This window comes from Schistocerca piceifrons, chromosome 4 (assembly GCF_021461385.2).
Source record: "Schistocerca piceifrons isolate TAMUIC-IGC-003096 chromosome 4, iqSchPice1.1, whole genome shotgun sequence".
NCBI lineage: Eukaryota > Metazoa > Arthropoda > Insecta > Orthoptera > Acrididae > Schistocerca > Schistocerca piceifrons.
The window spans coordinates 235,127,423-235,151,263 of NC_060141.1; the positions used below are offsets into that span (position 1 = coordinate 235,127,423).

General features: G+C 42.0%; 1 protein-coding gene across 1 annotated transcript in view; it reads right to left on the reverse strand.

Annotated features, from left to right (window-relative positions):
• Positions 1-23,841, reverse strand: part of LOC124795260 (probable cytochrome P450 301a1, mitochondrial) — a 193,329-nt gene that overhangs the window by 133,439 nt on the left and 36,049 nt on the right. Inside the window, exon 2 of the mRNA XM_047259204.1 lies at positions 13,551-13,776. Coding sequence (XP_047115160.1) covers positions 13,551-13,758 — 208 coding nt within the window. The 5' untranslated portion in view covers positions 13,759-13,776. The remainder of the gene's footprint in view (positions 1-13,550; positions 13,777-23,841) is intronic.

The following is a 23,841-nucleotide window of genomic DNA, read 5'->3' on the forward strand; positions in this document are numbered from 1 at the left end:
TAGCCAGATTTCTCCAAACACCGTGTTGAAAGCCAAAAACCTTGCTCGCACATCTGCAATAGCTTCCTCTTCTTCCAACTGCAGTGTATATTCGTCTTTTATGGCAGATTTTCTTGACATATACTCTAGTTTTCGTTTTTGGCTTCGATCTCATTTACTTTTCGTTTTCCTTTTCGTGCGCATTACACATTAACTGTACTTAAAGGCGTTATTGCTTTATTAAGGGACTCGCTTAAGCCTGTTCGATACATTGGTTCTTTTTCGTATGACTTTAAGAATAATACTGTCTGTTGGAACCAGGCAATGTCTATATACGATGTATTGTGGAGAAAAATGTCCTCGATTGAGGGAAATATGTTCCCCCTGGCTTTAATACAGCACTTCCGTGTAATACTTGCATCATCTTTATTGGAGTGGATGTTAAAAACAACCACGTACTCTAAGGTTAGGTAAGTAAAACTGTATGCGGACAGAACATACTCCGATTATAAATTTGTCCTGTTCTTGAGTGACTGGCAGACTTATTTGATGCCAGTAAATTTTTGTGTACTCTTATTACTGCAGCAGACATATTGCAGAATGCTGTTAAACACCACACAGTACCTGTTCAGTGAGGTATGCGTTAACTGACAAAAAGATGGCTCTGAGCACTAGGGGAATTAACATCTGAGGCCATCAGTCCCCTAGAACTTAGAACTACTTAAACCTAACTTACCTAAGGACATCACACACATCCATGCCCGAAGCAGGATTCGAACCTGCGACCGTAGCGGTCGCGCGGCTCCAGACTGTAGCGCCTAGAACCGCTCGGCCACCCCGACCTGCCGTTAACCGACACCAAATAGAAGAAATTAGCACAGAGTAGAGTGGAGCACATTGTAAGTCTGTTTGCGTTTCATACACTTCAACAGCCTTACACAGAAATTTAGCAGTCACAAAACTGAAGAAAACTTGGAGAACTTTCATAAAACCCAAAAACAGACCTCGAAAATAATTAGAAAAGAGAAACAGGGATATGACAACAACAGGCTCTGCGCAATCCAGTAAAATTTCATCAAAAATAATACAAGAAATTTCTATAAGACTTTCGGAGAAAACTTGTAGAGATACCAAGCGTCTAGCTTGTACTCCGAAAAACCCGATGGCTCTTTGGAAACACGAAAAATAACTGCAAAATCTTAGCCCAATATTTCAGTTCCCTCCTCAGCTGCGAACCACCCCAAGGAAAACTTGTCTTCTCTTCGCCAGTATTCACACACCGAGACTCACATGCCCCGGATTTCGAAGAAATTATTGAGATAGTCGAACAGTTGAAAAATAACAAAGCACCAGGAGCAGATGGGATCATTGCTGAATTCTGGAAACTAAATGATCCTATACTCATGCAAAAACTACATCATATAATATCAGATATATGGGTGACGGAGCAAATACCAGAGGACTGGAAATGCGCTCTAATTCACCCGCTACACAAAAAGGCAAAAACACAGACATCAACAATTACACAGGAACTTCCCTGCTCCCAGTCGCTTACAAAATCCTTTCCAAAGCACTTTTAAACAGGATAGAATCCCAAGCAGATCCACTAACTGGTAAATACCAGGCCGGATTCAGAAAAGTACGATCATGTACGGAGCAGATCGGGTGCTTAAAGGCGATATTACAAATGGGCAAATACAGAAACACATTAATTACATACATTGTCTTCAGGAAACCATACGATTCAGTGGATCTTTAAATTCATGTAAGAATTTGGTATCGACCGAAAGACACAAAATATCATAGAACAGACACTTACAGGAACACATCCAAACTGAAATTCATAGGCGAAATATCAGAATCCTTCGAAATCAAAACTGGAGTCCGATAGGGGGACGGAGTATCCCCAATGATTTTCTATATTATTCTAGAAAAGGGCATCAGGGAGTGCGAATCTCATGTAAAGGGCATCCAAATTGGTATCAAAAAAGAAAACCAAATGAAAGTCAAGTGCCATGCTTTCGCTGAAGATATTGCAGTATCCACCAATAACAGAACAGAAGCGATTCACGCAGTGGAAAAACTACATGAAGTTTCACAAAAACCGGACTACAGATATCTTATGAAAAGACCAAATACAGGGTGTTACAAAAAGGTATGGCCAAACTTTCAGGAAACATGCCTCACACACACAAATAAAGAAAAGATTTTATGTGGACATGTGTCCGGAAACGCTTAATTTCCATGTTAGAGCTCATTTTAGTTTCGTCAGTATGTACTTTACTTCCTCGATTCACCGCCATGATTTCACACGGGATACTCTACCTGTGCTGCTAGAACAAGTACGACACAACATGTAATTCACGCACGATGGAGCTCCTGCACATTTCAGTCGAAGTGTTTGTACGCTTCCCAACAACAGATTCGGTGACCGATGAATTGGTAGAGGCGGACCAATTCCATGGACTCCACGCTCTCCTGACCTCAACCCTCTTGACTTTCATTTATGAGGGCATTTGAAAGCTCTTGTCTACGCAACCCCGGTACCAAATGTAGAGACTCTTCGTGCTCGTATTGTGGACGGCTGTGATACAATACGCCCTTCTCCAGGGCTGCATCAGCGCATCAGGGATTCCATGCGACGGAGGGTGGATGCATGTATCCTCGCTAACGGAGGACATTTTGAACATTTCCTGTAACAAAGTGTTTGAAGTCACGCTGGTACGTTCTGTTGCTGTGTGTTTCCATTCCATGATTAATGTGATTTGAAGAAAAGTAATAAAATGAGCTCTAACATGGAAAGTAAGCGTTTCCGGACACATGTCCACATTATATATTTTCTTTCTTTGTGTGTGAGGAATGTTTCCTGAAAGTTCGGCCGTACCTTTTTGTAACACCCTGTATATGAAAAGACAGCCAGAAAATAAATCCCCTTTAACCACAGAACATGGTAAAATTGTACAAGTCTGCCATTTTAAATACCTCGGAGAAACTATACAGTCCTCAGGATTAAACGGAATAGCAAATGAACAAAGAGTCACCAAGCTCCAGACGGCCTACAAGCTAACATGGACGCATTGCAACAAGAAGCGCGTTTCTACAGACGCAAAATTAAGGCACTACAGAACAGTGATTCTTCCAGAAGCAATCTATGCAGCTGAAACAATGGTGATTGATGGTCATTCAAAATTAGGGAAATAGAAAAGCAGGAAAGAAAAATTCTCAGGAAGATTTACAGGGCAATCAACAAAAACGGCATTTGAATGAAGAGACCACGAAACCAGCTCTACATAAAGACCAACACAGTAACAAACGAAATCAGAAAACGCCGAGCCAAATTTTATACACATATCTACAGAATGGAAGACTCCAGAACAGCAAGGAAATTTTTCAATATTACAACAAAGAGTAAATGCGACACAGAATGGCTGAAAGAAGTCCATTATGAATTCAAGTTCAATCGCTCTCCCAAAGGGGAACAATAGTTACAGTAATAATTTAATCTACAGTTGGAGCTTAACCACGTTAAACAGTCAATCCCAACTGTCTTATCGTTGTCCATAATAACATTGTTGTTTCCCAGACAGTCTCCTTCCATGTACAAGCCATGGTTAGATATTAGGTAGTCACACGTCTACATTTTCGTAAAATCCCAACAAACTTTACGTTACGTGCAAATACAAAAGGTAATAGTAGTCTACACTAATCTGCTCCAATATTGCATACAGCTGTTCCATTACAACGTCCATTTTAACTTCCGCTAATTCCGTTTTATGTGGTATAGCCATAGGAGTTCTATATTCCTCCGCAATTGTTTCCAGTGGTTCCTTGCCGATTTCTTCCAACATTCATCTTGCCAAATCTTTGTTATTCCTATGTAGGAGAAACGGTAGCTTTGCATTGACACCGTGTCTCGCAGTGACGATCTTGGAGAATTTACTACGTAAATAATAGTTAAATGACACGCACATCTCCTCTTTTAACATTACGGACCATTCCTATTCTAATTACTCCTGACAGTCCACGTGATCACAGATTTTAACAAGCATAATCTTATCGCAAAACGGTTCTGTAATGGGTGAAGCACATTTAAATTCTTCTTCCTAACGAGCGTATGATTTTTGGTGTAATTTATGTTTTTAATGTTGGTAACTATATTGTCCAGGTTCTGCATAGTGTTCGTCCATTGATCTTCTCTTTCTCCCTAAATAGCAGACGGACGTTTAGCACTTTGGACGAATCCGTGAAGACATTTACCACTTTTATACTCTAAAGAATGGATGGTGCACTTTGAAACAAACTGTCCATTCTGTTCCCAGGTATAAAGTTTATTGTGATATACGCTGGTAGACAAATATTCGCTAGCTACACCCGTACTCCTATAGGTGGGGATATAGGGAAAATAATAACTCGGTGGCATGTGCATGTTCGTTTACCTTGAGTTGTTTTGTTACTAGAGTAGTGCGATTTGTGTGATACATATTCTGGATCCAGATTCACTTGCAGGGATGCACTTCGTTACGCAGGAAAGAAGTGGCTTACAAAACACCTACCAGGCAGACCTTTTTTTACGAATATGCATCGTCAGTCTGAGGCTCCGGTGGATTAATGACATAGGTGTCCCTTGTTCGTGATAGGATCGCGGGTCGATCAACAAGAAACTTCTCTTATATGAATGAATGGTATCTGTTCTTTCGGACATGTCCAAAAAAACAGCCACCGCGCGGTATCCGTAACGGTGACACATGTTACGTAAATTGGAGAGGGAGGGAGAAGAAAGGTAAGGAGGGGGAAGGAAAAAATGATATCAGCTGCATCGGGACTTCGTGCTGAATCAGCAGCAAAGAGTGAAAATGTGTGCCGGACTTGGTCTAGAAGCCGGGATCTCCTGCTTCTTTGGCTGGTGCCTTAACCACTGCACCACCCACCGCCAGTACTTATAGCAAATGCACAGACTATCTCGGCATGCTTCCTGGCGAACTCACATTCACCCCTAAAACCACCTATCCTTACTCGCCGTCCATAGCGTCCATGCTCTTTCTAATACCGCTGGAGGTGAAACGTAAACGTGCATTGTGGATTAATTACCCACCGAGGCAAATCAGTTATATGATTGTATATTGTCTGTTTTTCGGACATGTCTGAAAGAACAGACGTCAGTTGTGATCTGCAGTTGTGGTAGATATAATGCAAAGGGGGATGCGGGAGAAAGGAAAGAAAAGGGAAGAAATTAATTCTGTCGGCTGATTGGGACTTCGTGCGGAATCAACGGCGATGAGTGAAAATGTGTGCCACCCAGGGACTCGAACCCGGGATCTCCTGCTTACTAGAACATGTCCAAAAGAATAGACACCATGCATTCATATAGCTGATTCGCCTCGATGAGCAATGAATCCACAATCTTCCCTGCAGATGCACATTTATCTTCAACTTCCAGCGGAATCTAAAATTAGCTAGTGTAGAGGACGTGGGTGGGGACTGCAGATAGGTGGCGATAGATGGGAATGTGGGTCGGCCAGGGAGCATGCAAGGATAGTCCGCGCATTTGCGATAAACACTGTGTCCATGTGTCGCAGTGGTTAACGCAACTGCCTAATAAACAGAAGATCCTGGGATCGAATCCTCGTCCGGCTCATATTTTCACTCGTCGCTGCTGATTCTGCACCAAGTCTCTATGTAGCTGATATCATTAGTTCTTTTCGTTTCCTTTCCTTTTCATTCTCTACCTTCCCCCTTCAATTTACATAATACGAAGCTTCTGTTTTTTGTGGTTATAAGTCAGCTACTGAATTGCTGGTCAGAGACAGATGTGCTTAGTAAGATCTGCATATTGCTTTTCCAAATCAGGGCGATTGATGCATATCCTGTGATCCCTCTCAGGAGACTGCTGCGACTCAAGTATTTTACTGTGCGGGAAGACTGTGCTAGCGGCGATAAAACGTTTTTATTTATTTATTTATTGTTCCGTGGGGCCAAATTAAGGAGAACTATCCATGGTCATGGAACGAGTCAATACATGAAATTATAACACGATATTAGAAATAGATAAAATGAAATATAAAAAAACATATTCAGGGGACAAGTCGTACGTTTAAATGAAGAAAATCAACAATGTAACACTGGAATTTGCTTAATTTTTTAGCTCTTCCAGGAGCTCCTCGACAGAATAGAAGGAGTGAGCCATGAGGAAACTCTTCAGTTTAGACTTAAAAGAGTTTGGGCTACTGCTAAGATTTCTGAGTTCTTGTGGCAGCTTATTGAAAATGGATGCAGCCGAATACTGCACTCCTTTCTGCACAAGAGTCAAGGAAGTGCATTCTACATGCGTATTTGATTTCTGCCTAGTATTAACTGAGTGAAAGCTGCTAACTCTTGGGAATAGGCTAATATAGCTAACAACAAACGACGTTAAAGAAAATATATACTGTGAGGGCAATGTCAGAATTCCCAGATTTTTGAATAGGGGTCGACAAGACGTTCTCGAACTTACACCACATATAGCTCGAACAGCCCATTTTTGAGCCAAAAATACCCTTTTTGAATCAGAAGAATTACCCCAAAAAATAATACCATACGACATAAGCGTATGAAAATATGCAAAGTAGACTACTTTTCGTGTTGAAGTGTCACTTATTTCAGATACTGTTCTAATGGTAAATAAAGCAACATTTAGCTTCTGAACAAGATCCTGGACATGGGCTTTCCACAACAGCTTACTATCTATCCGAACGCCTAGGAACTTGAATTGTTCCGTCTCGCTTATAATATGCCTATTCTGTCTGATCAAAATATCGGTTCTTGTTGAATTGTGAGTTAGAAACTGTAAAAACTGAGTCTTACTGTGATTTAGCATCAAATTATTTTCCACAAGCCACGAACTTATTTCATGAACTACATTACTTGTTACTGTTTCAATATTACACACAAGATCCTTCACTATCAAGCTGGTGTCATCAGCAAACAGAAATATTTTTGAATCACCTGTAATACTAGAAGGCATATCATTTATATAAATAAGAAACAGCAGTGGCCCCAGCACCGACCCTTGGGGAACGCCCCACTTAACAGTGCCCCATTGGGACTGAACACCACTACCGCTCTCAGTATTGTGGAGAATTACCCTCTGCTTTCTGTTCATAAAGTACGAGGAGAACCAATTGTAAGCTACTCCCCTTACTCCATAATGGTCCAACTTCTGCAGTAATATTTTGTGGCCAACACAGTCAAAAGCCTTCGTTAAATCAAAGAAAACACCTAGCGTTCGCAACCTTTTATTTAATCCGTCCAAAACGTCACAGAGAAAAGAGAATATAGCATTTTCAGTTGTTAAACCATTTCTAAAACCAAACTGAACATTGACAGCAAATTATGTGAATTTAAGTGCTCCAGTAACCTTGTATACAATCTTCTAGATAACTTTAGCAAACACCGATGCCTTAGAAATAGGTCTCCAATTGTCAACATTATCAATGTCTCCCTTTTTATTAAGTGGCTTCACTACCGAGTACTTTAATCGGTTCAGTCCAGAGACCGATTTGATGCAGCTCTCCATGCTACTCTATCCTGTGCAAGCTTCTTCATCTCCCAGTACCTACTGCAACCTACATCCTTCTGAATCTGTCTAGCGTATTCATCTCTTGGTCACCCTCTACGATTTTTACCCTCCACGCTGCCCTCCAATGCTAAATTGGTGATCCCTTGATGCGTCAGAATATGCCCTACCAACCGATCCCTTCTTCTAGTCAAGTTGTGGCACAAATTTCTCTTCTCCCTAATTCTATTCAATATCTCCTCATTAGTTATGTGATCTACCCATCTAATCTTCAACATTCTTTTGTAGCACCACATTTCAAAAGCTTCTATTCTCTTCTTGTCCGAACTATTTAGGTGTTGACAGATGTGAAAATTACCATGTTTCACTTCCATACATAGCTACACTCCATACAAATACTTTGAGAAACGACTTCCTGACACTTAAATCTAAACTCGATGTTAACAAATTTCTCTTCTTCAGAAACGCTTTCCTTGCCATTGCCAGTCTACATTTTATATCCTCTCTACTTCGACCGTCATCAGTTATTTTGCTCCCCAAATAGCAAAACTCATTTACTACTTTAAGCGTCTCATTTCCTAATCTAATTCCCTCAGCATCACCCGATTTCATTCAACTAAATTCAGTTACCCTCATTTTGCTTTTGTTGATGTTGTTCTTATATCCTCCTTTCAAGTCACTGTCCATTCCGTTCAGCTGCTCTTCCAGGTCCTTTGCTGTCTCTGACAGAATTACAATGTCATCGGCAAACCTCGAAGTTTTTATTTTTTCTCCATGTATTTTAATTCCTACTCCGAATTTTTCTTTTGTTTCCTTCACCGCTTGCTCAATATACAAATTGAATAACATCGGGGATAGGCTACAACCCTGTCTCACTGCCTTCTCAACCACTGCTTCCCTTTCATGCCCCTCGACTCTTATAACTGCCATCTGGTTTCTGTACAAATCGTAAATAGCCTTTCGCGTCCTGTATTTTACCTCTGCCACCTTCAGAATTTGAAAGACAGTATTCCAGTCAACATTGTCAAAAGCTTTCTCTAAGTCTACAAATGCTAGAAACGTAGGTTTGCCTTTCCTTAATCTTTCCTCTAAGATAAGTCGTAGGGTCAGTATTGCCTCAGGTGTTCCAATATTTCTCCGGAATTCAAACTGATCTTCCCCGAGGTCGGCTTCTACCAGTTTTTCCATTCGTCTGTAAAGAATTCGTGTTAGTATTTTACAGCCGTTGCTTATTAAACTGATAGTCCGGTAATTTTCACATCTGTCAACACCTACTTTCTTTGGGATTGGAATTATTGTATTCTTCTTGAACTCTGAGGGTATTTCGCCGGTCTCATACATCTTGCTCAATAGATGGTAGAGTTTTATTAGGCCTGGCTCTCCCAAGGCTGTCAGTAGTTCTAATGGAATGTTGTCTATTGTTACTGTTTCATTTTGTGGGAAGATCTTCGAGAAATAGGGACTTTTTGTAATAAAAAATTAGTAGCGTTTAATACAGCTGTTGCTCTGTGCTTCTTCGCGCCATCTGCCTGTTTACCATTCCACTGCTCGAGCGAGAAGGGCAAGGGGTCCTCAGCTGTAGAGTGCATCTGTGTCGTGAGGCTTTCTTCAGCTAGATTAGCGATCGGTCACGTGTGGGCAACAGGAACTGCCCCAATAGCCCCAATAGCGAGATGCAGGGGCAACCATTTGTGTCTGTTCATTCAACATTATGAGTCTCTCGGTAAGACAGCACTCTGTCACTGCAAATTTCTGAGGCTGAAACAAACGTGTGTGGCACTGGTGCTCAACACGTCGGTCCCTAGTGGTGCGAATTGTTCGACCAATATAAATTTTCCCACACTGGGTTTCCTCAATCGTTACTTATAGTCATTACTTATACAGGCAATGAGCGCTCTGTTCTTGGCGGGCGGACGAAAAATACACTTGATCTGATATGTTTTTAAAATTATTCCTAGTTTTGAAGATATGCTCTAATCAGAAGGTAGGAAAGCCACTGATTTACATGTGTCTTCTAATGATTCCCGCGAAGGTCAACATTGGAAAATACGACCGACCTGTACGTTCTCTTCAAGTAGAATGGCTATACAGACAAACTGATCCGTCGCGCTTTTCAAATTGGACCTTCGCGGGAACCATTAGAAGATACATGTAAATCGGTGGCTTTCCTACTTTTGCTGGAAGCATATTTTTAAAACTAGGAAGAATTTTAAAAATATATGGGATCAAAAGTGTTTTTCGTCCACCAACCAAGATAAGAGCTAAAGGTTGGCTTATTCATGAAATGAGATAAATATTCGTACTACAGGTTTGAGTGGCGGTCTCTCAAATAGAATTTGTTTTAATATTAACGTAACATTGGTTGACTTTTATGGTGACTTTCTTTTTAGTGGTTTCCGCAAAGCTTCGGAGGAATGATGGCTCTCGTAATTAAAACGATTAAAATGTTCTTTTGTAGCTTACGGTCGCCGGACAAGGAAACACCAGACTTAGATATTTAAAAGATACAGGTTGTTTGATCTGAAAGTTCACATATTCCAATACGAGACGGCTAAAAAAATTTTAGGTAACGGCCATTATCGTTCGTCAATCATCTCTGCGCTGATTACTGCGAAATATTACTACACAAATACCAAATTGTTTATGACAGTAGCAATTAGGTTCGGTATGCTGTCATTTTAAATAAAACACCGATACTTTTCATGACTTACTTTATCAACTAAATAAATGTAGAGCGTCTGGCAGATTAGGCTGAGACGTTCCTCTCAGAACTCTAACAGATTCAACAGAAGAATAATAATTGGAAGTTTTTGTCTTTTGTTTGAGAAGTAAAACTTATCTGAGATATTATCTCTTACACCTATAAATAAATTCTTTGCAGCTACTGGGCATATTTATCCGATACAGAAGTTTTCTTTTCCTTGGAAAGATCTGTTATAGAGCGCTCCTTGGCTATGTCAAGGATGACGTGCGATTTAGGAAGTCTGGTGTGTACAAAATGCCCCGCCATTGTGGGAAGCTTCTATTGGTCAAACAGTTCATACCATTCATGACCAATGTGATGGGAACCAGCGCTCCACACGTTTGTCTCAACCTGAGAAATCTGCCGGGGCAGAGCGCTGTATCACTGAGGGACATCAAATGTTGTATGAAGACACACAGTTGGTTGCCTCTGCATGTCGCTATTGGAACCTTGTTTTAAAAGAATCCTTTGAAATTCGACAATCTGACAGTCTTATAAATAAAGACAAGGTTACCCTTTACATAAGAGTTCTAACCCCTTTTTGTCAGGCTTTAAAAAACAGCTGTCTTTGATTCATACATCAGAACAGTTTTTGATAGCGATTTATAGCTTTCGCCAGCTTCCTCCACTCGAGCTCTATACTGTATCTTCACTTGCGCTAGAGGACGGTTACAACTATTTCATGTGCACGCTCTGTTGTCCTTGTATGGCTATAAACCAGCCGCCGCTCGCTGTCTGAATCAAATTCGTGCAACATCATACACACCTGAAGATGGTGGCCAGGCGGGTCATGGAAATATTGTGTCAAGATGACTTCATGAACCGGCTGCAGAGCCGAGAAGAATATTAACATCGTGAAACAATAAACTATAGTCTGGACAGGTCGCGATCGTGTCACTGTCGAAATCCGTTACATGCTGGTAGATTTTCCTCCTTCTTCTGAAAGGCATAACACGATCTTTTCATAAACAACCAAACATGTACTCCAATTTCTGAATGATAAACTCGCGGTGTAGTCTCTATTATATACAGTATGTCGACGGCGTAAATCCGAACTACATATCGTTGTGCTGAAATATAAATTTGATGTCTGCTGTAAGCCGCAGTCTTAGTGCAGCAGTATCAGTATCTCCCAGTGTTGTTATGAGTCGTTTGGAAAGGATGTGGCATGGAAAGACCAAATAAAGCTGTTGGAAAATAGAGGGAGAAGTGCGGAGACAAGAGAAGCACAGACATGGACAGAGAAACGAGTATTATTTTAAAGATGCAAGGATTGTCACATCTGTGGAAGTGTGTCACGATCAGGCAGGGGGGCGGGGTGATAAAGGCTTCGTTGGGAAGATTTAGTAAAGTACATTTGGGTACCGCGCAGTTTACAGGTCTGGCAGTGCATGTGGGATGGTAATCAGGGATGAAACGACTGGGTGGCTAGTATCAAGTTTGCAGGAAGTGTAGGAATTCAGGTAATTAACGTGCAAGCTGAGGGGAAAATTAAGTTCATACAATGGGGATTGACAAATATAGAAGGCAAGGCAGAGTAAATGGCATTTGAGGACTTGGAGGGATTGACAGAATTTTAGTGAAGTGGAAATCCAGGCGACACTAGCATAAGCAGCAGTAGCTAGATGAGGGTACTAGAGTTGAAGGATAATGTAAAGGACAGACCGTGAGAGCACCAGCATTGGTGTGGAAGAGACCTGACTGGATGCAGCTTGTGGGTACATAGGTTAACAGGTGGCAGAAATGATGTAATACAGCAACATAGTTTAGTGGAACTGTATATGTCTGGAATTTGAAAAGGAGATAAAAATGCGATAAATTCGTGGCCCATAATATCAGTTATAGATATATAAAGTATGTGATCAAAAGTATCCGGAAACCCCCAAAAACATACGTTTTTCATATTAGGTGCATTGTGCTGCCACCTAATGCCAGGTACTCCATATCAACGACCTCAGTAGTCATTAGACATCGTGAAAGAGCAGAATGGAGAGCTCTGCGGAACTCACGGACTTCGAACATGGTCAGGTGATTGGGTGTCACTTGTGTCATACGTCTGTACGCGAGATTTCCACATTCCTAACCATCACTAGGCCCACTGTTTCCTATGTGATAGTGAAGTGGAAACGTGAAAGGACACGTTCACCACAAAAGCGTACAGACCGACCTCATCTGTCGACTGGCAGAGGCAACCGACAGTTGAGGAGGGTCGTAATGTGCAATAGGCAGACATCTAACCAGACCATCTCACAGGAATTCCATACTGCATCAGGATCCACTGCAAGAACTATGACAGTTAGGCGGGAGGTGAGGAAACTTGGATTTCATGGTCAAGCAGCTGCTCGTAAGCCACACATCACGCCATTAACTGTCAAACGCCGCATTGCTTGTTGTAAGGAGCCTAAACATATGAAGATTGAACGATGGAAAAACGTTGCGTAGAGTGACGAATCGCGGTACACAATGTGGCGATCCGATGGCACGGTGTGGGTATGGTGAATTCCCGGTGAACGTCATCTGCCAGTGTGTGTTGTGCCAACAGTGAAATTCAGAGGTGGTGGTGTTATGGTGTGGTCGTGTTTTTCATGGAGGGGGCTTGCACCTCTTGTTGTTTTGCGTGGGACTATCACAGCACAGTCCTACATTGATGCTTTAAATACCTTCTTGCTTCCCACTGTTGAAGAGTAATTCGGGGATAGCGATTGCATCTTTCAACACGATCGAGCACCTGTTCATAATGCACGGTCTATGGTGGAGTGTTTACACGACAATAAAGTCCCTGTAATGGGCTAGCCTGCGCAGAGTCCTAACCTGAATCCTACAGAATACCTTTGGGATGTTTTGGAACGCCGACTTTGTGCCAGGCCACACCGACTGACATCGATAGTAGTCCTCAGTGCAGCACTCCGTGAACAATGGGCTGCCATTCCCCAAGAAACCGTCCAGCACCTCATTGCACGTATGTCTGCGAGAGTGGAAGCTCTCATCAAGGCTAAGGATGGGCCAATACCATATTGAATTCCAGCATTACCGATGGAGGGCGCCATGAACTTGTAAGTCATTTTCAGCCAGGTTTCCAGATGCTTTTGATCACGTAGTGTACCTAATGACCGCAAAGTCGAAGGTAATAGACAACGTTATGCACATTACTGAGCCATGGGTTGTGGAACCCATGTCGGGTTCAAGAGATTATAGGAAAGGAATGGAGCAACTGGCTGTCATGTAGAAGTGGAGATATTGTCCCCTCACGCAGTAGAGAGAGAACTCTTTCCTTACCTGATGGCAACAGGAATCTCCACGTGTTTCCTATGATAGGCAGTGGTTTGGGCCCTGGCATTTCCTCAAAGGGCTTCGCCCTCAGCCACTCCTGCGTCTGCTCCGCCGTAGTTCCCTTCTCCGCCATTGCCGCCGCCGCCGCTGTGGCGCGGCCTCTGCTCAGTGCTACCACCAGCTGTCGGCCGCATCGCGGACTTGCTGACAACATGGCCGCCGTTGATTCAGTCTGCAACAAGCGCCAGAATTAGCATATACGAGGTGCGGCTAGAAAAAAACCGGACTGATGCTGGAAAAAACATTTATTTACAATTATTTACAATTTCATGTTATCTCCTTCAATGTACTCTCCTCCTCGGTCTCTACACCGCTCCATACGAATTTTCCACTGTTCATAGCAATGCTGCAGATCATTTTCGGTAGGTCCATACATTACTTCCGTCGCTCTTTCTTTTACTGCTTCAACAGTCTCAAATCTAGTTCCTTTCAAAGATGACTTGACTTTAGGGAAAAGAAAAAAACAGGGGGCCAAATCAGGTGAGTAGGGTGGATGATCTAAGATGGGAATGTTGTGTTTTGCCAAAAACGTCTTCACTGACAACGCACTGTGAGCTGGGGCATTGTCTTGGTGAAGGATCCATGACTTTTTTCTCCACAAATCGTTCCGTTTTCTCCGTACTCGCTCACGTAGGGTAGCCAGGACGCTAATGTAGTAATGCTGATTCACTGTTTGTCCCTCTGGTACCCAATCAATGAGCACAATCCCTTTGATGTCAAAAAAAAACAATCATCATTGCCTTGAATTTCGATTTTGACATTTGTGCTTTTTTTTGTCGTGGAGAACCAGGAGTTTTCCAATGCATCGATTGGCGTTTAGTTTCGGGATCGTAAGTAAAAAACCACGATTCATCGCAAGTAATAACATTTTGTAAGAAGGTGGGATCACTTTCAATGTTTTCCAGAATGTCAGAACAAATCATTCTTCGGCGTTCCTTCTGTTCAATTGTGAGACACTTTGGAACCATTTTTGAACACACTTTGTTCATGTTGAAACTTTCATGAAGAATCTGCCTAACACTTTCCTTGTCAACTCCTGTTAACTCAGACACTGCTCTGATTGTTAAACGGCGATCTTGTCGAACAAGTTTACCGATTTTTTCAATGTTTGCATCAGTTTTTGCTGATAATGGTCTGCCAGTGCGAGTGTCATCACTGGTGTCTTCGCGGCCATCTTTAAATCGTTTAAACCACTCAAACACTTGTGTTCGCGATAAACAATCATCGCCGTACACTTGTTGTAACATTACAAATGTTTCACTTGCAGATTTTCCTAGTTTGAAACAAAATTTGATGTTAACACGCTGTTCTTTCTGTACACTCAACATTTTCCGACGCACAGACAAAACGTCAACTACTTAAAACAGACGCCACGGGCAGACTGAGTGCAGGAGGCAGATGAAACTCGAGCAGTTGGCGGAGCGAGAGTCACGTGACAGGCCACGCGACTTTCAGCCTTATTGCATTCGTTTTATTGTTTCACCAGTACTAGTCCGGTTTTTTTCTAGCCACACCTCGTATTTGGTCGTTTTGTTGCTGCCGGCCAACGACTCCCAACCCAGAACTGGCAGCAGCTATAGGGTATGTGTCATGAAGTGCTGCTCGTATGATTACAGTGTCAGAAAATTGTTTCTGTTATATATGGGGCTCCTTTATTAAGTGAATCTCCTTAGGAGCTAACGAGTTACACTTACACCTGCACTTGCTGGGAGAAACGACATTATTTCTACGGATTTATGTGATTCACACTTATAAAACAGTTGCTATTAATGGACTTGATAGTGGGTTCTTGATGAAACATTGTAAACAATTATCCAACAAAATGGACTTTTTGTCTTTGTATAATAAAGTTTTATTTCATTTGAACTAGGTTTTAGGTTACAAGCTCATTTTCTAGTGATTGTGATTCAAAAATGTTGTAAGTCCTCTGGTCTACTATGAAACAAAGAATCTACAACCACCAAGGAACTGAAATTGTACTGCTAATTGGAAACACATCAGGATCTAACACTAGACAACAAAAAATTAGGTGATGATACAAGACATTAATGAAATACCATATAATATTTGATAGGTTATTTAACATGTTATCATGTCATTTCAATATAACAGAGAAATAAAGATTTTAGAGAATTTTTTTTACATGGCAGTTGCACGAACTTGGTGAGAAGGCATGTTAAAATAGTGGTTGGACACTTACATTACAGATGTAAGCTCTGAGCAATTATTACGGCTTAGTTGAAGCTTGAGCGGCTTACTGTAGTGGGCTCAGACCATGGTACAAGATCTTAATTACAAAATCTGAACTTCTTGTTTTCAAAGATGCCAGTGGATGCAGATGGTGATGTGGTATGTTTGTAACATTGTCTTGTGTTTGGGATTTGCCATTTGTTCAATAGTTGGAAACTGTGATGTGAACTGAAAAATTTGGTCATTGACCTATGAAAACCAATGATTTTGTTGTAATCTAAAGAGAAAGATGATAAAACCTGAGTGAAAGAACTAGTGCTGGAAACAACAGGTAGTTCCCGTTTTAACATATGATTATTAAGAAATTAATAACACAACACTTGTCTATGCCATTAATAATGTCAGGAATTTACTGTTCATATTTGCCAGTTTGATTTCAAAAGTCAGTAGCAAGACAGAAACAGATGACTCAGATATTTACGTTTTCTGTGTCCCAGATACAACTGCTCGATACAAAATACTCGAAGTTCACTCATTTTTCTAATTGTTTACACTTTATTGCCAGAACTAACCACATTCATCCCACACCAAATCATACAAACTAGGCAAAACAATTGTTTACTATTTTATTAATTATTACATGTGACATAATTACTAGGTCGGTATGCTTTTAGTGATTCTGATCTGAATCGATATAACAACAAGTGATGAATATTTTGTGTGAAATTTGAAACTATTTGTTATTCTTGTGACTTTATGGACAGATGTTATCCTGATGGCACTTTCAGTTAAGGGTACTTCTACATTAATTACTTTGTTTTGTAGGCATTTAAGAGGTGCAATTAATGCTACACACTACACTTAACAGTTTATACTATCAACCATTATTAAACTTGTAATCGATCAGTGAATCACTTTGTGTCTGCCAGCGAGATTACTAGTGCAAAGCACGTTTTGAATGGATGCCTGTGTCATCTGGGAAAGTGTAACTTAAGCATTTCTTATTTGAGTGCATTCGCATATGTCAGAGCCAAATATGTTACAGTTAGAGTAGTTCTGAACCTGAGTGACACCTGCTTCTGCCAGCTACCTCACTTGTATTCTGTAGTAAGATATTATATAAACAGCTTTCAGAGATTTCTTGAATATAGCCACATGCCCAAACAGCTATTCCGTGTTTTGTAAAATTAAAGTGTAAATATAGCTGCACAAATGTTAAATTAATATTTCCTTTTTGTTAATTATTCTGGTAAGAAGGAAGAGAAATTGTATAATTTGCCAGGACAAAGCATTCAAGGGACATTTTACTGGTGACTGTTGGCACCAATAATAACTGCATAAGACCATTGGAGAATTTGGTGCGAGAACTCTCTAGACACACTACAGTGAAATGGTATGAAGAATGATTGAATCAGTTAACGTGAGCGGTCAAGAAGTGGCAAAATGGGAAGTTGAGGTTACTGTTTTGATCCGAAACAAACAGGAATGATTTGTGCTGATGAATCCTAACAACTAAAACAACTGATGTAACAGGAAAGCCTTTATTAACAAGTGTTGGAATGACCAGTAACGCATTAGTTTGCCGAAAGAGCTTGTTTCTTATTACGGTGCTTCTAGCATTTTTTATCTTTCTCTAGTGTTCGTCAAAACTAAAACTAGTAAGTATTTATACTGTGATTCAGACTTCGGTAATAGATTAGATTAGATTAGATTCATATATTAACTGAAACAATTTCCAGCTCATCTACATACATTTGACTTTTCTAACTTAAGCATAATTAAAGGAAGGAACGTAAAAGCTGTGATAAAAAGACGAAAGGAAAAGAGAGAGAGTGGACTGTGACCACTGCATGTGCAGGTACAAATACAATGACACTTACTTTTCACTGTGTTAAGTGTGTAGAAGGAACGGCATAAACAAACGCGAGGAGATTTACGATCAGGAGTGTCTCCGTAGTTAAGACATAACAATTAATCTTGCCAGATAGCTATACAGCGTAGAATCTTTTCTTCTATAGAATGCAGAGAGGCTATTCCGCTAGCGGGGCTAATACGCCTGAAACAGCAGTGTGCTAGTTCCTCACAGAATCAAGGTCTTTTGCCTTCAGTGTGTGCCATTATCTCCATGTCGCCGTATGTGGTTGTAGTAAAGGTGTTTACCGTTACATTATTGACAGGACAAAAGATCAAAATCTAGAGGTAACCAAATTGTGACGAATTATTGCCGTAGTTAAAGAATACAACCTAACAAATTAAGGTGTACCATACACAATTACGTTAAATTTTAAAATATTGTTACTTGTATAAGAACACAGGTTATACAGCGTGCATATCAACAAAAATTGCTGGCTTTGCTATGTCTTTCGAAATGTCTGCACATGGGCCATTTCGCTCCATACACGTGGAACTATTTCCACTCAGTCACATTATTAATTTAATTGACGTTTTACTGCAGAATTCTAGCGAACACATTTTCTTGGTCTCTTTTCTGATGGTGCATGGATACAAAAAGAAAAAGTCGAGTGCTTCATGATACAGGGAAGACATGAAACGAGCAATAACAAGCGTTGTAGGCAGTTTCTCTGGATAAAGTATCAGCAATGTGCTACATGGTTTCACGAAATGTATGTCGGTGCACAAGGACGAAAAATGTTTACTTGTGGTAACTGCTGGTGATTTTGACGCTGAAATACACTGGGTGAATAGCCTCTTGACTAGTTGGAATAGCTCCACCATTTTGTGTATTATGATTTCTGCCGTCTTCAGATATTTGTTTAATACTTTATTCCTGTAAAGGAATTTTGACCTTTTATATACTGTATGCATTCACAATTAACATACCATAACTGTATCACAATGACAGATTTTTAAAAAAGTTCCATGTCTTGTTACATGGGGCTTACAGATGAAACGAGTGGAGTAGCCCCGCTGTACCCTAAGCCTGTATATAAGTGTCATGTCTAAGGTATTCATTTATTTCAAGTTTCGAGACAGTGCTGCTGATTGACAGACACACTACACCCAATCACTTTACAGTTTGCCACACAGCTGTTCCTCAGCATTGATCGTAAATTATGCGCAGTTCAGCAATCAAATGACCCAAATGTAAGTATGGAGGTGTTCTCGCGCTAAATTCTTATTTATTTTACTTTTTAAGACATTCATGCGTATAGGCCATTAGTTGTACATGTTGACTATAACGTTAGATTCAGTGACTGTTTTAGAAAGTTGCTAAATAGCTGAGATGTGAATTACTTTTGACCCACACAAATTTACTACAGAGAAACTTACATGTTCCCTCGCTTTTATTACCATAAAATGCGAACCTTGTTTTGAGTTACTTTGTTGTTTACTATCGACATACAAATTCTATGCGAGTGCAGTTAAGTAATTCTCCCAAACCCTCTTCACCGTAATTTCAATATCCATTAGGTTAAACACGATTTTAACTACTATTAGCACATTTTTGATGAAATAGCTACATTTTAGTTAACGAATGATAAACTCCAAAACTTTTTCACGCATTCTGAGTAAGTTCTACTTACACAGTTAAAGTTTAAAGAGTAATATTTAAGTTACCAATTAGAGACAACTACTCATTTTTTCTGGAACAAATTAACTTTGACAACAACTATTTTCACATATGTTATTTGAACGGATCGGGTATTAGAAATTAAATTCAGTAGTCATTAACTTTCATGTGTCTGAGTAATAGTTCCACCAGTCTGAGTCCGATACCTTAATTTTACACAGTTCCTGATTTATATCGCAATTATTCTAAAAATGACAGCATTAGAGACTGGTTGCAAATTAACCCTACATTCTGTTGTTGGATGGGGTCTTCAGTTCGAAGACTGGTTTGATACAGCTCTCCATACTACCCTATCCTCTGCAAACCTCTTCATTTCCGAATAACTACTGCAATCTACCTACTCCTGAGCCATTCTGCTCACTGTTTTCATCTTTTGACCTCCCTCTACGATTTTTACACCCCTCCCCTTACACACACACACACACACACACACACACACACACACACACATACACACACACACACACACACACACACACACACTTCCCTCCAATACTAAACTGGTTATCCCTTGTCGTCTCAGAATAGTTCTTACCAACAGGCTGATTCGTATAGACAGTTTGCGCCATAAATTACTGTTCGCCTCAGTTCTGTTCAATACCTCCTCATTAGTTATGTGATCTACCCATCTAATCTTCAGCATTCTTCTGTAGCACCACATTTCGAAAGCTTCTTTTCTCTTCTTGTCTAAACTGTTTATCGTCCATGTTTCACATCCATACATGGCTGCAACCCATACATATACTTTCAGGACCTCTGTGTTATTCATCTTGTGTTTTCCCCAGTAGTGCACTCTACTGGCAGGCATATCGTGACTCCCCTGTTGTTATCAATTGTGCGACTTTAGAACTGCTAGACTCAGCCTTCCCGATAACGAAGTCCAACTCGATGGAACCCAATCACCAAGGGATAGTACGTGTAAATATCTCAGATCAATGAAGCCAGACGGCAGAGCTATAGATGCAAAATGTTACGCATCAGCATTAAGGATGAGGTCCGTAATGAATATGTCATTGCTGGACTTCGACTGTGAACCCCAGCTGGTGCCAGTGGTAGCTGTCATACTCGCCCTTAATTTAAATCTAAAGACAGACAAATCCGTCAAAAACCAGTCATTGCAATGAAAATATTCTCTCTAGACAGTGCTGTGTTCGTAAAATTGTCAATCATGTCCACTACTCTTTATAGGCGACGCAATGCCGCCTTTCTTTAAACTAGAACAGTCATGCAGAAAACGTTATAGGAAGGCTAACAAAATACCGCGTTTTTATTGGCATAACAACTAGAAGATGCAACAGATCTACTAAAGAGACTGAAACTTCCTGGCAGATAAAAACTGTATGCCCGACCGAGACTCGAACTCGGGACCTTTGCCTTTCGCGGGCAAGTGCTCTACCATCTGAGCTACCGAAGCACGACTCACACCCGCTCCTCACAGCCTTACTTCTGGCAGTATCTCGTCTCCTACTAAAGAGACAGCCTGCACTACGCTGGTCAGTCCTCTCCTAGTGCATTGCTGTGCAGTGTCGCATTCTTACCAGGTGGGACTGCGGAAGTTGCCGCCTTTGTATTGTCACGGACATGATAAGCGAGATGTGCTGGCAACCATTAAAACAAAATCGTTTCTCATTGCTCCCAAATCTTTTCAGGAAGTTCCCATCAATAACTTTACAGTCTAGAACCGCGCGATCGCTACAGTCACAGGTTCGAATCCTGCCTCGGGCATGGGTGTGTGTGATGTCCTTTGGTTAGTTAGGTTTAAGTAGTTCTAAGTTCTAGGCGACTGATGACCACAGCAGTTGAGTCCCATAGTGCTCAGAGCCATTTGAACCATTTTGAACGGACGAAAAAATATCGCAGTTCCAAGAAGGAGTTGTGCGACATAAACGAAAGTTGGTAGGCGTTTTTCTACATCTGAAAGTTCATATCTATTCACATTTCGCACTAGTCGCATAAAACTGGAGCTAGTAGTAATAACGGTCGCGAGCGTTAGTTACCTTTGAGATTGTCAAGAATACCTCTAAGCCCCCCCCCCCCCCCCCCCCCCCATGAACCATGGACCTTGCCGTTGGTGGGGAGGCTTGCGTGCCTCAGCGATACAGATAGCTGTACCGTAGGTGCAACCACAACGGAGGGGTACCTGTTGAGAGGCCAGACAAACGTGTGGTTCCTGAAGAGGGGCAGCAGCCTTTTCAGTAGTTGCAAGAGCAACAGTCTGGATGATTGACTGATCTGGCCTTGTAACAATAACCAAAACGGCCTTGCTGTGCTGGTACTGCGAACGGCTGAAAGCAAGGGGAAACTACAGCCGTAATTTTTCCCGAGGGCATGCGGCTTTACTGTAAGATTAAATGATGATGGCGTCCTCTTGGGTAAAATATTCCGGAGGTAAAATAGTCCCCCATTCGGATCTCCGGGCGGGGACTACTCAGGAGGATGTCGTTATCAGGAGAAAGAAAACTGGCGTTCTACGGATCGGAGCGTGGAATGTCAGATCCCTTAATCGGGCAGGTAGGTTAGAAAATTTAAAAAGGGAAATGGATAGGTTGAAGTTAGATATAGTGGGAATTAGTGAAGTTCGGTGGCAGGAGGAACAAGACTTCTGGTCAGGTGACTACAGGGTTATAAACACAAAATCAAATAGGGGTAATGCAGGAGTAGGTTTAATAATGAATAGGAAAATAGGAATGCGGGTAAGCTACTACGAACAGCATAGTGAACGCATTATTGTGGCCAAGATAGATACGAAGCCCACACCTACTACAGTAGTACAAGTTTATATGCCAACTAGCTCTGCAGATGACGAAGAAATTGAAGAAATGTATGATGAAATAAAAGAAATTATTCAGATTGTGAAGGGAGACGAAAATTTAATAGTCATGGGTGACTGGAATTCGAGTGTAGGAAAAGGGAGAGAAGGAAACATAGTAGGTGAATATGGATTGGGGGACAGAAATGAAAGAGGAAGCCGCCTGGTAGAATTTTGCACAGAGCACAACATAATCATAACTAACACTTGGTTTAAGAATCATGAAAGAAGGTTGTATACATGGAAAAACCCTGGAGATACTAAAAGGTATCAGATACACTCCTGGAAATTGAAATAAGAACACCGTGAATTCATTGTCCCAGGAAGGGGAAACTTTATTGACATATTCCTGGGGTCAGATACATCACATGATCACGCTGACAGAACCACAGGCACATAGACACAGGCAACAGAGCATGCACAAAGTCGGCACTAGTACAGTGTATATCCACCTTTCGCAGCAATGCAGACTGCTATTCTCCCATGGAGACGATGGTAGAGATGCTGAATGTAGTCCTGTGGAACGGCTTGCCATGCCATTTCCACCTGGCGCCTCAGTTGGACCAGCGTTCGTGCTGGACGTGCAGACCGCGTGAGACGACGCTTCATCCAGTCCCAAACATGCTCAATGGGGGACAGATCCGGAGATCTTGCTGGCCAGGGTAGTTGACTTACACCTTCTAGAGCACGTTGGGTGGCACGGGATACATGCGGACGTGCATTGTCCTGTTGGAACAGCAAGTTCCCTTGCCGGTCTAGGAATGGTAGAACGATGGGTTCGATGACGGTTTGGATGTACCGTGCACTATTCAGTGTCCCCTCGACGATCACCAGTGGTGTACGGCCAGTGTAGGAGATCGCTCCCCACACCATGATGTCGGGTGTTGGCCCTGTGTGCCTCGGTCGTATGCAGTCCTGATTGTGGCGCTCACCTGCACGGCGCCAAACACGCATACGACCATCATTGGCACCAAGGCAGAAGCGACTCTCATCGCTGAAGACGACACGTCTCCATTCGTCCCTCCATTCACGCCTGTCGCGACACCACTGGAGGCGGGCTGCACGATGTTGGGGCGTGAGCGGAAGACGGCCTAACGGTGTGCGGGACCGTAGCCCAGCTTCATGGAGACGGTTGCGAATGGTCCTCGCCGATACCCCAGGAGCAACAGTGTCCCTAATTTGCTGGGAAGTGGCGGTGCGGTCCCCTACGGCACTGCGTAGGATCCTACGGTCTTGGCGTGCATCCGTGCGTCGCTGCGGTCCGGTCCCAGGTCGACGGGCACGTGCACCTTCCGCCGACCACTGGCGACAACATCGATGTACTGTGGAGACCTCACGCCCCACGTGTTGAGCAATTCGGCGGTACGTCCACCCGGCCTCCCGCATGCCCACTATACGCCCTCGCTCAAAGTCCGTCAACTGCACATACGGTTCACGTCCACGCTGTCGCGGCATGCTACCAGTGTTAAAGACTGCGATGCAGCTCCGTATGCCACGGCAAACTGGCTGACACTGACGGCGGCGGTGCACAAATGCTGCGCAGCTAGCGCCATTCGACGGCCAACACCGCGGTTCCTGGTGTGTCCGCTGTGCCGTGCGTGTGATCATTGCTTGTACAGCCCTCTCGCAGTGTCCGGAGCAAGTAT